The 17,722-nt window shown below is 42.0% G+C and overlaps 1 protein-coding gene across 1 annotated transcript in view; it reads right to left on the reverse strand.

The window, feature by feature from the left end:
- Positions 1–17,722, reverse strand: part of SLC13A5 (solute carrier family 13 member 5) — a 224,143-nt gene that overhangs the window by 89,363 nt on the left and 117,058 nt on the right. Inside the window, exons 3-4 of the mRNA XM_082244955.1 lie at positions 15,605–15,733; positions 10,375–10,511 (exon numbers count right to left, since the gene is read on the reverse strand). Coding sequence (XP_082101081.1) covers positions 10,375–10,511; positions 15,605–15,733 — 266 coding nt within the window. The remainder of the gene's footprint in view (positions 1–10,374; positions 10,512–15,604; positions 15,734–17,722) is intronic.

Raw genomic sequence — 17,722 nt, forward strand, 5'->3', positions numbered from 1 at the left:
AGTGGAGGACAAATGTGAGGAGAGAGGAGAAGGAGAAGAGGCTGGACGGTGAGAGCCTGGAGTGTGGCTTTGTGGGTTCTGACGGTGTTGCTCCCACTGGGCTCGGTGATGGGAGTTCAGGTGCCTTCTTAAGGCAGTCGTCCCTAGGTGAGGCTTACCGTGACTTATGCGTTGACTGCAAAGGCTGCAGATGGCAACACTGTTGTCAGCAAAGGACACATTAAAAAAAAGCCCACACTGCGGAGCCATGTGGCGGCGTCCTGGGAGCGCCAGATATGACTGTACATGGTTGATGGCTCGCTCCTGATACATTTGCAGTCTGCTTTGTACCTCTTGTGCAATGCAAGTTCTGCCTGCCTTTCCTCCCTATCTGCCGGTCCGTCTCTCCCTCTGAACTCCCCTCCTCTTCCTTCTCACTTGTGGGCACCCACATGACGTCCATAGACACATCATCATCCACGTCACCTTCCCCACCACTAACAATCAAGATCCCGATTTACGAGGGAAAAGGAAGCAATGTGTAGCCCCCCCCTCCCCCCCCCACTGCCCAGACTATGACTAAAATGTTTTTTTTTTGTTTTTTACACAAAGTTGTAATTAAATGATATATTTTTCAAACATGCCATGGCTATATGTTAAATGACACCCCAAAATACATTCTGCTGCTTCTTCCGAGTATGGGAATACCCCATGTGTGAGAGTTTTTGGCAGTCTAGCCATGTACAGGACCCTGAAAACCAATCACCGCCTTCAGGCTTTCTAAGGGCGTAAATTGTTGATTTCATTTCTCACCACCTATCACAGTTTCGAATGCCATGAAATGCCAAGATAGCACAAAACCCCCCAAATGACCCCTTTTCGGAAAGTAGACACCCCAAGATTTTTGCTAAGAGGGCATGGTGTGTATTTTGCAACTCTCATTTGTTTTGAAAAATGAAGAAAGTAAAGGAAAATGTATTTATTTTTTTAAATTTCAAAACTTTGCGACAAAAAGCGAGATCTGCAAAATACTCAACATGCCTCTCTGCAAATACCTTAGGGTGTTTACTTTATGAAAAGGGGTAATTTGGGGGGGGGGGTTGTGCTGTCTTGGCATTTCATGGCCTTCGAAACTGTGATAGCGAGGAGTGAAATCAACAATTTACGCCCTTAGAAAGCCTGAAGGCGGTGATTGGCTTTTGGGGTCCTGCCAAAAAGTCTCATACATGGGGTATCCCCATACTCAGGAAAAGCAGCAGAATGTATTTTGGAGTGTAATTCTACATATACCCATGGCATGCGTGAGCAATATATCATTTCAATGACCACTTTGAAAAATGACAAAAAAATAATAATTTTTTTTTACAAAAACACATGTGACAAAAAAATTCAATATTCAGGGGGCTCAACATGAAATTCCTTGGGGTGTCTACTTTCCAAAAAGGGGTAAGTTGCCCTGCCATTTTAGCACTTCAAGAAATTAGATAGACAGTCAGAAAGTAAAAGCTGTGTAAATTCCAGTATATACACCATAGTTTGTAGACGCTATAACTTTTGCGCAAACCAATAAATATAGACTTATTGAGGTTTTTTTTTTATCAAAGACATGTAGCTACATACGTTTTGGCCTAAATGTATGACAAAACTTTAGTTTATTGGATATTTTTTATAAGAAAAAGTAGAAAATTTAATTTTTTCTCTACATTTTCGTTTTTTTTTCATTTATATCGCAAAAAATAAAAACCGTAGAGGTGATTAAATACCACCAAAAGAAAGTTCTATTTTTAGGAAAAAAAGGACATAAATTTTGTTTGCGTACAGCATTGCATGACTGGGCAATTACCAGTTAAAATCACGCAGTGCCAAATTGCAAAAAATGGCTTGGTCATTAAGGGGGTAAAACCTTCCGGTGGAAGTAGTTAACCAGTGATCACTGTTTCCTAAGTTCCCCCGTATTTCCACATTCACGATCAGGTCTGTGTTGTTTGTAATTAGTAGGTCTAGTAATGCATTATCTCTTGTTGGTGCATTTACCAACTGACCCATGAAATTGTCCTGTTAGATTTTTAGGAAATGGCAAGCCTTAGATGAATGAGCAGTTCTTTCAGCCCAGTCAATATCTGGATAGTTGAAATCCCCCATTATAATAACACTGCAAGCCTTGCTGCCATTCCTAGCTGTAATAGGAAGTCAGACTCCTCCTCACCCTCCAGTTTAGGGGGCCTCTAGCATATATGCACTATTATTTTCCCATTCGTTTTCGCTCTTTGAAGCTCAAACCACAATGATTCCAAACCATCCCTTGATCCATTAATAATGTCGTCCGTCACATTCACTTGCAAATCATTCTTGATGTACAGGCATACCTTTCCTCCTTTCCTACCCTCCCTGTCGCAACGATATAGGGAATACCCCTGAATGGTTGCTAGCCAATCATGTGAGCTGTCAAACCAAGTTTATGATATTCCCACAAAATCCTCCTTGTACATTAGCAGCTCCAGTTCTCCCATTTTATTAGGTAGACTTCTAGTATTTGTGTACATGCCATGTCCGATCGCATACTATTTCCTTGTTAGTTGTTATGAGGCTGTAATTGGGATTTGCCAACTTACTTACCTTGTGCTTAGGTAATCTAGTCACCCTACCACTAATGCCCCAAATATAACCTGCTGAACCTTGCTCATTGCTGGCTATCGCTACATCTGGTCCCCCCCCCCCCCCCAACACCTAGTTTAAAAGTTCCTCTAACCTTCTGGCCATCTTCTCTCCCAACAGAGCTGCGCCCTCCCCATTTAGGTGCAGTCCATCCCTGCTAAAGAGCTGGTAAGATGTCAGCCCAGTTCTCCAGGAACCTGAACCTCTCTTTCCTACACCAGTTACTTGGTCACTTGTTAATTTCCTTAATCTTCTGCTGCCTCTCTGGTGTGGCTTGAGGTAGAGGTATTATTTCTGAGAATACTACCTTGGAGGTCTTTCTCTTCAATGTACCTCCTAAGTCCCTGAAATCGTTGTCAAGGACACTCCATTTTCCTGTAACTTTGTCAGAAAAATACCTCAAAGATTTTTGTCCATATTGACATGATAGCATCACGCAGTTGCTGCAGATTTGTCTTCTGCACATCCATAATGTGAATCCCCCATTCCACCACACCCCAAAGGTGTTCTAATGGATTGAGATCTAGTAACTGTGGAGGCCATTGGAGTACAGTGAACTTATTGTTCAAGAAACCAGTCTGAGATGATTTGAGCTTTGTGACATGTTGCATTAGTCTGCTGGAAGTAGCCATCAGGAGACGGGTACACTATATTCGTAAAGGGATTGACATTGTTGACAACAATACTCAGGTAGGCTGTGGAATTTAAATGATGCTCAGTACTAAGGGGCCCAAAAAGTGTGCCACAAAAAAAAAAACCCACACCAATACACCACCAGCCTGAACTGTTGATAAAAGGCAGGATGGATCCATGCTTTCTTGTTAACTCCAAATTCTGACCCTGAATTCGAGATTTATCAGACCAAGCAACATTTTTCAAATCTTCTATTGTCCTATTTTTGTGAGCCTGTGCGAATTGTAGCCTCAGTTTCCTGTTCTTAGCTGACAGGAGTGGCACCCGGTGAGGTCTTCTGCTGCTGTAGTCCATTTGCTTCAATGTTCGATGTGTTGTGCGTTCAGAGATGGTATTCTGCATGCCTTTGTTGTAACGAGTGGTTATTTGAGTTACCGTTGCCTTTCTATCATCTCAAACCAGTCTGCTCCTACTCCTCTGACCTGAGATCAACAAGGCATTTTCATACACACAACTGACAATCACTGGATATTTTCTCTTTTCTAAATATTCTATGTAAACCCTAGAGATGGTTGTGCTTGAAAATCCCAGTAGATCAGTAGATTTTGAAATACTCAGACCAGTCTGTCTGGCACCAACAACCATGCCACGTTTAAAGTCACCTAAATCCCCTTTCTGCGCCATTCTGATGCTCAGTTTGAACTTCAGCAAGTTGTCTTCACCACGTTCAGATGCCTAAATGCATTGAGTTTCTGCCATGTGATTGGCTGATTAACAATTTATGTTACCATACCAAGCAATTGAACTGATGTACCTAATAAAGTGGCCGGTGAGTGTATATACAGTGCCTTGTGAAAGTATTAGGCCCCCTTGAACTTTGCGACCTTTTGCCACATTTCAGGCTTCAAACATAAAGATATAAAACTGTAATATTTTGTGAAGAATCAACAACAAGTGGGACACAATCATGAAGTGGAACGGAATTCATTGGATATTTCAAACTTTGTTAACAAATAAAAAACTGAAAAATTGGGTGTGCAAAATTATGCAGCCCCTTTACTTTCAGTGCAGCAAACTCTCTCCAGAAGTTCAGTGAGGATCTCTGAATGATCCAATGTTAACATAAATGACTAATGATGATAAATAGAATCCACCTGTGTGTAATCAAGTCTCCGTATAAATGCACCTGCACTGTGATAGTCTCAGAGGTCCGTTTAAAGCGCAGAGAGCATCATGAAGAACAAGGAACACACCAGGCAGGTCCGAGATACTGTTGTGGAGAAGTTTAAAGCCGGATTTGGATACAAAAAGATTTCCCAAGCTTTAAACATCCCAAGGAGCACTGTGCAAGCAATAATATTGAAATGGAAGGAGTATCAGACCACTGCAAATCTACGAAGACCTGGCCGTCCCTCTAAACTTTCAGCTCATACAAGGAGAAGACTGATCAGAGATACAGCCAAGAGGCCCATAATCACTCTGGATGAACTGCAGAGATCTACAGCTGAGGTGGGAGACTCTGTCCATAGGACAACAATCAGTCGTATACTGCACAAATCTGTCCTTTATGGAAGAGTGGCAAGAAGAAAGCCATATCCATAAAAAGTTTAAAGTTTGCCACAAGCCACCTGGGAGACACACCAAACATGTGGAAGAAGGTGCTCTGGTCAGATGAAACCAAAATCAAACTTTTTGGCAACAATTCAAAATGTTATGTTTGGAGTAAAAGCAACACAGCTCATCACCCTGAACACACCATCCCCACTGTCAAACATGGTGGTGGCAGCATCATGGTTTCGGCCTGTTTTTATTCAGCAGGGACAGGGAAGATGGTTAAAATTGATGGGAAGATGGATGGAGCCAAATACAGGACCATTCTGGAAGAAAACCTGATGGAGTCTGCAAAAGACCTGAGACTGGGACGGAGATTTGTCTTCCAACAAGACAATGATCCAAAACATAAAGCAAAATCTACAATGGAATGGTTCACAAATAAACATATCCAGGTGTTAGAATGGCCAAGTCAAAGTCCAGACCTGAATCCAATGGAGAATATGTGGAAAGAACTGAAAACTCACTGAGCTCGAGCTGTTTTGCAAGGAGGAATGGGCAAAAATTTCAGTCTCTCGATTTGCAAAACTGATAGAGACATACCCCAAGCGACTTACAGCTGTAATCGCAGCAAAAGGTGGCGCTACAAAGTATTAACTTAAGGGGGCTGAATAATTTTGCACACCCAATTTTTCAGTTTTTTATTTGTTAAAAAAGTTTGAAATATCCAATAAATTTCGTTCCACTTCATGATTGTGTCCCACTTGTTGTTGATTCTTCACAAAAAATTACAGTTTTATATCTTTATGTTTGAAGCTTGAAATGTTACAAAAGGTCGCAAAGTTCAAGGGGGCCGAATACTTTTGCAAGGCACTGTATACAGTATATATATGGCATTTATACTGTGCACATTTGATATCTTGTATGAAAGTATGCAAACACAGTATGGTCATTCACAAATAATTACACAGACTTGGTGGGAACCATAAAGTTATTTTTAAACTTGGTTAATGTAGATTATTTACTCCAGCTTACAGGGCTTGGGAAAAGTATTTGAAAGTGAGCTGTGAACAGGAGGGCAGCTAGCGCAAGTACATTTCATGCTGTTAATCTATCATTTTCTTCTTCTTAAATATTTAGAAACTGTTCTAATATTTTCATTGGCTATGCAATAAAAATACCTCTGGGGTTTTCTCTCATCTCTTAGCCCCTTACCTACTTTTTCTTATGCTTGCCCATCTAATAAAATTACTTTATATCCAGTCCTTCTACCCCCTATTGCTTTCTTATGGGATACACCTTAGTCCTGCACACCACTGCACATTCTTCCATGGTATTACTGTAGCACCCTTGTCTTAAACAGGGGCCACTGGTAAATTTAGCTGTGCTAGGTGGTAACTAGCCTGGCTGATTTGTAGTATTTATGATCATTTTGGTTTACTCCTAAGCCCGGTCTGTGGTTCCTCCCTTTTGTCAGTAGCTGACACTGTTACCTTTGGCATTAGTATGATGAGCTACAGTGAACCTACATTATGAATACTTTTCTCAGTCAATCAGTAGGCGTTTCTCTGGCCACTGAGCATGCTGGGAAATAGTATAAATATTTGGGGGGGTCAAGTGATCAGAGTCCTCCCACGCAGACTGCAGTCTGGGGTGGATGTGTGATGAACAGCTGCTGCTGGGTAGGCCTGAAGCCAGAGGCCTAACAATGCTCACTACCTGGGGGCATAAAGGAAAGGATGGAGACTTAAGATAAAGTACCAGAAGTTACTCTGCCATAGACCGGGGGAACTGTAGAGAGCCTGGGAAAGCGTCAAGACAGCCTTGTCAAGAGAATTCCTGCTCCTTCTTGTCCTTTTATTTCAGTTGCTATAGGAGACAGTTATCGCTACAACATCTGATTTAGGGTGTCCTGTGCCCTACCCCTCTCTCCCTGAATTGTTTTGCTGTTCTGAGTAATAAACTCCTATTTGTTCAAGCATAAAATTGACTGGCGCCCATCTTTTTTACCTTGTACACTACCCACCATGCCTGGTAACCTGCACCATGAGGTGAAATGTCAGCCCCCCCTGTCTCTGAGGGTCGCCACCACGCCTCTGGAGGTCATTAGCGCGCTACATTACTCTAAACTCTACTTTCAATGTAATCCATGTCACCTGTGAAAGATGATATACTGTATGGCACAAAGCTGTATCATGGTTGATATGAATTCTAGTACATGATGATACATGTATTTGTTGTTCAAGGTCCCCCAGGTTTTCCTCCTCCTTTGAATGTTTTGCACAAATTTCTACTTCTAATTACTGTACAAAAGCTTTATGCAGGTGTTAAGAGAAATGCTGTAAAGTAAGAATGCTTTCAAAAATGTATTTCTCTTTCGTTCATTGACGGACACAGCACTTCATATTAAGAACCATAGGGTTATATCTCCCCCTACAGGAGTAGGACACTAGGCATAAAAAAGACTTGGCTATGCCTATGGGCAGTCCTAGGTGGTATACATTCCTCTCTCTGCTATAGACCTTCAGTATTTTTCTGCCTAGTTAGGAGTAAGGACCTAGTTCCCTGCCGGGATCTCTGGTCCTGTCACTTTTTCTTTTTAAATGGCATTTTTTCTCCTGTTTCCTGTGAGATCTACAATCAACTGCTGGGCTGGGCGACAGGCTGGATAGCTAGATCCAGTGGTCCCCCCAATCTGGCCAGTGAGAGCGCACAGACCAGAGCTCTGTGCTAGGTCAGCCGCGACATAGGCCCACTGGGCGGGGGCTGGCCTGCAAGGTCGCATACGACTGGGCCGACAGCCCCCCCATTTCGATGGTGAGGAGGTTCTGTCTGGAGTGATTCCTGCCTGGTTCCTGGTATATTGAGTAGCTAACCCCCCCCCCCTCTGCCCCTGGATGTGGTTTGGGGTGGACGCGGACCCCTCCCTGGGTCAGTCGGACCTGCAGGTTTCCCTCCTTCCCCCCAGACTCCCCTCTGTTTGATGGTCCCTGTTGGCCATCTTGGTACCCCTCCTCCCCCCCTCTGGGGTAGCACGTAAGTTGGCAGATGGTAGGGGATGGTATGATGCACTGTAACAGTGGATGGGACAGGTGGGCATGCTGCCGACAGACAGCGCCTTCTCCTGCGCAGCTACAGGTGTGGGGGAATCATCCTCACTATCTGATAGATCAGGGAGCGTAGCTACAAACCCCACAGGGTGGGCCACATCCACGACAGCAGAGCCAGATTTAGGATCTGACGAGACAACAGCCACCTCCACCTGGGAAACAAAGGATTCCAGGACCGCTGTCAGTGCATCAATGGAGGGCTGGGACCCAGAGGGACTTGCGGCCTCTGTGGGGGAGTCAGGTGAGGAAACCTGCTCCTGAGACTCCATAAGGTATAGGGGGAACCCACCAACAAAAGTGTATAGCACCGCTATGGGACTTACCCACCACACCTGTTTCACCACAGGGGTACCTGAAAACAGAGCACCCCACAACCTGCAGCAGAGAGAAATTCAATTTCATATGTAGGCTCAAACACAGTCATTACCTGAAACAGAAACAGCTATGTAGGACCAGGTACTCCTCTCTTATGTCCAGAGAAGTCTAGCCAGAAGTGGTCTTTATAGAAGAATTGCGGCCAAAAAGCCACACCTCCAACATGGAAATAAGACTAAGCGACTCAACAAAGCGCGACAACATGGGAAATGGGGTGCAGAAAAATTGCAGCAGGTGCTCTGGAATGAGTAAAAATTTGAAATATTTGGCTGTAGCAGGAAGCACTCTGTTAACCGAAGGGATGGGGAGCGGTACAATAATGAGTGTCTTTAGGCAACATTGAAGCATGGTGGAGGTTCCTTGCAAGTTAGGGGCTGCATGTCTGCAAACGGAGTTGTAAATTTGGTCAGGATCAATGGTGTCCTCAATACTGAGAAATACAGGCAGATACAGGACTGTATACACTTCTACAGGTGAACAGAGACAGGGGCTGAAAAGCTGAAGAAAGGAACTTCCAGCACGCTGCAAACAAGAATTCTAGATATTACTGGCAGCAAAAGTGTGAACTCTTTGCTGCCAAATGGGTATCAGCCATCGTTGGAAATGAAAGACTTTGGGGATTAGTTAACAATGCTGGCTACGCTGTTGGTCTTGGACCCAATTAATGGCAAACAAAAGAAGACTTCTCCAAGATCCTGAATGTGAATCTACTTGGTACAACTGATGTCACTGTGAATTTGCTGCATCTTGTCAGAAAGGCGTGGGGGCGCATCATATATTTGTCTAGTGCTCTGGGGAGGTTGTCTGTCATTGGTGGGGGATATTGCCCTTCAAAGTATGGATTGGAGGCTTTTGCAGACAGCTTAAGTGACTCACAAATATTGGAAGTGAGGATCCTGAATACCCGCAGAGACTGGTTGGTGGATTTATCTGGTGATCCAGGGAGGGAGACTACTGCAGTGGAAGGGATCAGTCCCTTGAGCTCTCTGGTGATTAAGCGTGTTTTGACCAAGTGGTCTTTCCATAAGGTGAGCAGTGATTTTACCTGCTGCTGGCGATCCTGTCCTATTGTCACAACTCTCTCAAGGATTGATATATATCGCTGGATGAATGAATATATACAACTGTTTGCAGATTGATTACGTGCATGTGAACTTTTTGGGCACATTTGTTGGACTTTTCCTTTCTTTTTAATAGTTTCATTTTTTATATATTACTTTGATTGTATGGTTACACTTATTTTTAATTAAATGTTTTTTCATCTTAATGGTGTATTGCACTATTGAGTTTTTATGTGGATTTATTTTATGAGCACATATAGAGTTTGTTTATGAACAAGCACACTGTTCTTCCTGTTTTATATTGCTGTATTGTAGTGTTAGAGGTCACTATTACAACAGTTACTGCTGTTCTATTTTTTTCACTATTTTTTTCAATATGTTCAAGCAAAGGTACCCCATATGTAAGGCAGTGACCCTATCCAAAGTGCCTAGTGAAGCCCAGAAGAACCCACCCTGTGGTAGGCCTCTGTGGTGTGACCCTTGCTTGGCGCCCAATGAGGAGGGGAACATGGAGGACGAGACAACCACCCCATCACCCTAGCCCCCCTTACAAAGTGTGACAGTAGAGAAATAAATCAAATTCTAGTGTGACTTTTTCTAGTCATTTAAACACCACATTATTCCAATACCAGTCCTTAGAGGATGAGGTTGAACCTAACCTAAATGAATATTACACTTAAAAAGAACTAGGTAGAGTATAAGTACTGTATATCTCTAGCAGTCTGTTTGGGGCCAGCAGCAGGGTGGGCAAGACTACAGTAGTGATACATACAGGCAACATTAGCATATTGAAAAATTATTTTTGAACTGTTAGTTCATGTTTTAGAAAGTGCCAGTTTAATTAATGTAGTTACCTATCAAATGGAGTTTGGTGAACCCATAATGATTTCACTTGAGAAATTTGCTCCATATTGTTACAACCTTTGCTCAATCTGTGCTTTTAATTTAGAACATGATAATAAAATTAAAGATAACATTAACAATAGCCTTGATAACTGTAACAGCCTTACAAGGGTGGTCGAACTCCAACTATGAGCAGAACCTTCAGTGCTATCCTCTTGTGCAGGTTCCAGTGTTCCACCGCAACGGCTACTATTAATCCTCCCACAAACAGCATGTTGGTGTCCTTCAGGTACTGCATGCATACCTAGTAAAACACCATCAATAAACTGTCACATCACATTAAACACAAGAGACAGAAGACATGGACAAAGTCAACCCGAGTCAGCTATGGGAACTTTCACTTAAAACAACTTTCCCAAAATCTACAGCTAAAGGTCAAAATAACAGTACATGTGAATAGTTGATGTTTTGCTTCCCTTTCATGTCTACATATAATGGTTGTAATGTTTCACTATATACTAAACATTATTAACACGTCTAAATGCTGTGTACAAACGGTACAATTTAATATAATATATTTGGATAGAAATCTAGACTTTAGATAGATGTCAAAATATGTTCTGTGTTATATTAGGAAGGGGCGGATTAAAGTTACTGGAAAGAAATGTGAGTTTCCTCATCTGTAAACATTACTACATCGCTTTACTCTGTTTAAAAGCCCACTGATTTACTGTTTTGGTTAGGTTGGGTTCACTTCATACCGTGTAAATTACAAAACACGTGATACGCATGTCATTCCACATGAAACTGCAGCACATAGATGTGAAATAGCCACATAGGAAAGAATGGGATTTTTATTTGAAATGCATTTTCATGTGAATATACCCTGAATGAGACATTTTTACATGCATGAGTTTTTTAAAACAGTTACTAGTTTGCAGGTTTCATACTTACAAATGCACCGTCACATGGATTATGTGCGCAAGCCTGAATGGGGGTTCCCTGCGATCAACTGTGAGAGGCAGCCCCATTGAAAGCAATGGGAAGCTGCTGGCTCTGCAGCTAATCACGCAAGTAGGTGTGATTAGCTGCCAGAGCTGGCAGCCTACCATTGCTTTCAATGGGGCTGCCTCTCACAGCTAATTGTGGGAACCCCCCTGCTGGGGTTCTTGCATGTAATCGCAGTGGTGGCTATTATGGTTTGTCGGATGTTGGTACCTTGTAAATATTAGCACATCTCAGGCTCAACTATTCATGTATTCGAAGTGCGGGTGCATTTGCAGGGGTGAGAGAACCCTTATAGCTTCGGACTTTTTATAAGGCGTGGACAAACATACAATAATGTATGTATTTCCTGTCAATTTATCTGTATGTGGACCGTTTGTTTAATTAGCTGTTTGCCTGGAATTTACAACATATCTCTTTAACACAATTTTGAAACTTTGACATGTTAGTAAAACGGAACATATCATCACAACTACCTTATAAGTTGGCAAAGAAATGAAGTTTGGGCTTTTAGGGTTTTTAAGGTGCTATAACAAAAATAGTTTAAAAATTCAGAAAATTTTATTTATTAATCAACATAGTAAAATGCATCATAAAATTATTCTTATGCATATGTCAATAAACCAAACTTTTCTCGACATGTTTCGCTAGGAAGTCATAGCTTCTTCAGGAGATTTTGTCTGGATATTATCAGCATAAGATCTGTTGGATTTACCCACAGAACATTGCATTCCGCTCAGTCAACTGCACCTTTAAATTTGCAGGAAAAGGCCCCCTGAGGACCACAAAAAAACAAGAAAAGGACAACAAGGGTTTTGAACCAATTAGGTGCCTAATTAGATGGATATCAGTGTACCATAAGAAGCACTGGGAGTCAGATTCTGAACACCTTAAATTGCTAATGCCCACGCAAAAGGATTGCACAAGAATCTCTCTGGGCCGCCTCAGAACAAGAGCAAAAACACCAGCTGACTTTTAATTATTAGAGAGGTAAATTTTCCCTCAATTATGGAGGGCCAAAAAAGCTCTTCCAAGCACGTAGATTGTCCTTTCCTATAGCACAAGCGTTTCCCCAGGTGGTTGCAGCGCCATTGGCTCTGCATTCCTCCCAGCCCCTATTTGTACCTCTCAACATCCATGACAATGGATATCTCCTTTTTGTTATTATTATCAAAGTAAAATCTGGCACAAAATAGCAAAGAAATATACTTTTAAAATTTGCTGTATTATTCTTGCTATTACCATGACCTCCCACCAAAGAACAAAGAAAAATAAGTTCTCCTGCTCCTGATGATCACAGAGATACCACATATGTGTATATGATTTGTTGTTTGTACCCGTAGTAGAGCCCAAAAATAATTGTGTGCATTTTTCTTTTATTCTACCTAAAACATACTGACACTAACTGACACTGATGCTAAATTAAAAAAATGCTTTTTTTAAGGGGTCATTCACACTAGCAGTTAGGGGTTGGTAAAACCCTGCAATTAAGCTGCACTTTTACCTCTTCCCAAATGCGTCTCTCTTTAGCTACAGAGGCAGAGAATTATAACCCCCTGTCACGTTCACAACCCATTCACGTGAATGGGGCTGCTCTGCAAGCACCCTGCAACGCCAGGGCAATCAAGGAGTTAAAGTAGTTGTGAGATAGCAATACAATGTCTACTCACTGCTTGCCAAAAGCTTTCTGAAGAGTGATCCGAACCGGGGTTAACTCTTCAGAAACCAAAGCTTGTGTAAACAGTCTTTTATAGCAATTGTAAAATGCACATTTTTTTTAAAAAAAAGTGGTCTTTCAATATAACAATCATGTCATGGTATTGCAGAGAGCAACCCTAATCCTCCTGTTCTTGGGTCTCCTTACTAGTGCTCCTGGCTCCTCCCTCTGCTGAGTGCCCACCATAACAAGTAGCTTGATATTGGGGCACTTGTGTGGGCTTACTCTCGAGTCAGCTCTGTTTGTCCATAGACATACAGAGTGTGGCTTGCCCCCCACTGGCTGTGATTGGCAGAAGCTAGAGCCATTGGCCTGTGTCTGAGCCTATGAGGAGTAAGAGAGCCAAATGAGCCATTGCTTATGTACACAGCACTGGATCGAGATTAGGCTCATGTAAATATAAGGGGAGTTGGGGGCAATGTGGGGAGCTGCACAGAAAAGTTTTTAATCTTAATGCAGAATGCATTAGGGTAATAAAACTTCAGCCTTTAGAACCACTTTAATCCTACCTAAAATACACTGACCCTGACATTTGACCCCAACTTTTATACTCACCCTTGACCCAAACTTTGGTCCTAACTCTAACCTGACACTAACCTAGATAAAGCCATGATCTAGCTATTTCATCTTTATCTATTTCCACACTTTTTATTTACAATTTGCTCTTCTAGTAAGGAAAAGAAAACAACACAGGACAGGCTGTCCAATGATTGATGGCTTTGATAGCCAATTAGAGGAAGGCCCGCTTCCCATTTAGTTTGAGTCCTGAAACTGTCACCAACAGTACATAAATTCGGCCCCATAGATAAAGATCCACTTCCGTGAGGCTGCATATCTGTGTATGCTCATCGGGAGCATACACAGATATGCAGCCTCCTATAGTAATACAGAGATACATTTTAAGATATAGTTGGTCAATGCTACAAAAGTATTCAATTATAACCACAGAACAGAATTGGAAAACAGAATTGGAGAATCAGCAAAAAGGAACCAATTAGTTGTGCTGCAGTGATTTTGTGCTAATGACGAGCATGCTGATAGCAGGGGAGAGCTGAGTGACATAGAGATAAGTTAATAAGTCTGCTGCTTCTCCTTTGACTGTCCAATCACAGGTTGGGGGAGGGACAAAACCTGTAAGAGCTACCTGAATGGAGTAGAAAAAAAATAAAGTCTAATGTTCTCACAGACAGGCCTTCACTCTGTGGCAGAGCTTAGTGAATCTCAGGATCACTTAGATAAAACTTTTTGTAAAATAACTCCCATATATGCATTTCATTTGTGTATTTGGCCCCTTTCACACATACGGTCCGTTGACGGATGAAAAACGGACATCGATGCATCTCTGTGTAAAAACGGATGACAATGGATGATCATCCGTTAACATCCGTTTGCATCCGCTTCCGTCAATGTCTATTTTTTGGAACGGGTGAATGCCCTATTTTCAAAAAAACGGATCAGACGAAAAACTGATGTAAATGGACAAACGGTCCGTTTTTCATCCGTTTTTGCATTGGTAGTGGATGTAAAAAAACGGATGAAAAATGGATGAAAAATGGATGAAAAACGGACGAAAAACGGACGAAAACGGATGAAAAACGGATGGAAAACAGATGGAAAACTGATACATTTTGACGTGACTGAACTGAGGAACTGAACGGACCGTATGTGTGAAATCTTTTTGCCTGGAGTCCAGCTTTTTTTTTTAATTTTTGTTTAAAATAAAACATATCTTAGAGTGTCTTCCCTAAGTGCCACCGAATAAGTGCTGTACACTTGGAACATAACTGTTCCTATCTGTGTGCACACTGATCTAGGGAGATGTTTGCCCAACTGTTACATCAGACTGTCACCTTTTGTCCCTGAATCTAATGTCAAAGCATTTTTTTTCACTTTTGGATAGAGAATGCTGGCTGTACACTGTTATTTATTTATTTTTTCAGCCACTGGATTCGCCAAACCACACAAGCCAGGAGCAGTCAACTTCTGTTGAGTAGGGACAGCCACACGCATACCGAAATTAAGCTGGTTCCTGCTGAACCAGCTGAGTTTTGATTATTGTATGACCAGCTTAAAATAAGTTTGAAACCCCTGTCATTTTTTTATGCTGTCTTTGTCCTGATCGGGAGATTTTCCCTCAATTCCTGTCTTAGGGACATAATAGGATGGGAATGGGAATTTCACCATCCTGTCTTCTACAACTGTCACTGGAGCACCTGTGTTCTGGTGACAACTGTATAATTTTGGGTTTACCATCACTTTCTGTTCTGGTGACAACAGTCAGTAAGACAAATAGAGCGGGTTAATCTCGGCTCAGACTGACAAACAATGATTGACTACACCCAAAAAAAAAATGCTTGGCATCAGATGCAATTCAAAAGCTAAACACTAATACATACTGTCACCCTATCATACTTAAGACAGAGGTGATTTATTATTCCTCCTAAAGTTTTCTTCTGATGAATAATATGTTATTATTAGTTAATCCACATCACTGCCCTTTGTTTGCAAAGTTTTTTTTTAAATTACGCCTCATATTTATGAGCTTTGCTGCAATGCTATGATGGTAACAATTTAAACAAATAACTCATAAATGACAGGGGGGGGGGGGGATACAGCTTCTAATCACCTAATCAGTGGTGTTCTGGGGAAAACAGGAGGAATACATCTAATGTTACCTGTTGTGATTCCAGGATTCCAAACATTGGGAAGAGCAAAACTGGTAGCAAAGCAGTGATTGCAAGGGGGATAACCTCTGTACACCAGTACACAGCCATGAGGATAATGGCATAGGCACAACTGGCTTCCTGAAATGAAAAAACAAACAGAGCATAAAAAAGAGGTCACATCATACAGGACATGTGCATTGATCTTTACTGCATCTGATTTACTTGGTTTTATCTATTTTTTGCCACAAGTGGGTAAATATGGCTAAAATAATTGATTATCTAGTCCAGCCTTTCTCAACCTGGGTTCCAAAGAACCCTAGGGTTCCTCCAGAGTCTGTTATGGCTTCCTTGAGCAAGAAGCAACTTTTGCCAGTTAGATACATTACCACTTGTGACGGACCCTGATGCTCCAGGAGTATGTCCATCATATAAGCTTCCCTTGCTCGGTAACAGAACAATCCAAGATCCCCTAACTCACCCAGTCACTTGTCGGGACACAGCATAGTGTGGCGCAAAACATCAACTGTTTATTGAAATACAGGCACAAAGAGATATACAGTCTGGGACAATCCCCCCTTCTTTGCATAATGATACAGGACGACACAGGTACCTTCAAACTTTTTAACAAATAATTCAATAAGTAACTGGGCACGTAGACAGCCTTATCAGCAGGAAGGAGGGAACCTTTGGAGAAGTTCCTCCCCCCCCTCTAGCAACTAACAGCTGACAGTGATTTCATTCACCTGTATGATAATCCACATAAACATATACCATCCCACAATAGTTTGCTACCAAGGCGGAGTGGACCTAATATTAGCAGACAGACAGAAAGAATAGGTCACCCAATTAAAATGGGAGAAAGACTTTTAACAATAACAGATAACAAACCCCATCCCATCCCACTTCAACATCGTCAGGGGTGTCACACTCCTGACGACGTCAGCGTATGACGAAACGTTTTGTGAGGAGCCAACGCCGGCTGACGTTACCACGAGGAGGAGAAGCGGCGGCCATTTTCTTGGTGGGGAACTCACTGATGCCGGCCATTCACGGAGGAATTGGTTAATGCTGCTTCCACTCTGCAATCACGTAAGCTGCTAAGCTTTGGTTTTTAAAGAATAAAGTGTGCTTTATTTAAATACGCTATGAGGGATGTTTCCTTATGTTTTCATCCGAGCCATCTACTACTCGTGGAGTATTATCCATTGCCTTATGAGAAACATTGGAGAAGCATTTGGGTCACCTGGTTATCTCTATGATCTCTGCTGTCTATGACCTTTGTAATGAAGGTCCTGGTCATCTGGTAAGAGGCAGTGTTTTTTATATTCGGTGGTTGTTCTTCAGCTTACACCCTAGCGTATTATTAGCGTGGAGTGGACACTGATACAGTGGGGACCTTTCCTTCTGAATATGGACTTGTGCATCCGATTATGGTCTTGCGAACCTGTTACACTTAATTTGTTACACCTTGTATTATTCATCCACCTTACAAACCTTACAAAGTGTCTGCAACCCCTCTCTGCCAATTCCTCCATTGGCTTCCATACACACTAATTCAATTCTAAATTCTAACAATAACATACAATACCATCCACCACTCGGCCCCAGCTACATCACTAACGTAGTCTCAAAATACTAACCAAATCCTTCTCTTTGTTCCTCCCAAGACCTCCTGCTCTCTGGTTCCCTTGTAACCTCCTCCCATGCTCACCTCCAGTACTTCTCCGGAGTCTCTTCCATCCTTTGGGATTCCCTCCCCGAATCTGTCTGACTATCTCCTACTCTATCCACTTTTAGGCGATCCCTGAAAACATTTCTCTTCAGAGAGGCCTATCCTGCCTCCCCCGAACAACTATACTTTTTTTTTCTCAATCAGCTCATTCCCCAAAGTTATTACCTTTTGGATCACTTGACCCTCCCTTTTAGATTGTAAGCTCAAGCAGGGCCCTCTGATTCCTCCTGTATTGAATTCTATTGTAAATGTACTGTCTGCCCTTACGTTGTAAAACGCTATATAAATCCTGTATAATAATAATAATGTAATATACTGTAAACTACTCAGTTTGTTAATTTAAGCTTGTGTATCCTTTGTGATGCTTGCAGTTTGTTTAGGACATACAGTAGCAA

Source organism: Pelophylax lessonae (genome assembly GCF_965119305.1).
Source record: "Pelophylax lessonae genome assembly, chromosome: 2".
Taxonomy (NCBI): domain Eukaryota; kingdom Metazoa; phylum Chordata; class Amphibia; order Anura; family Ranidae; genus Pelophylax; species Pelophylax lessonae.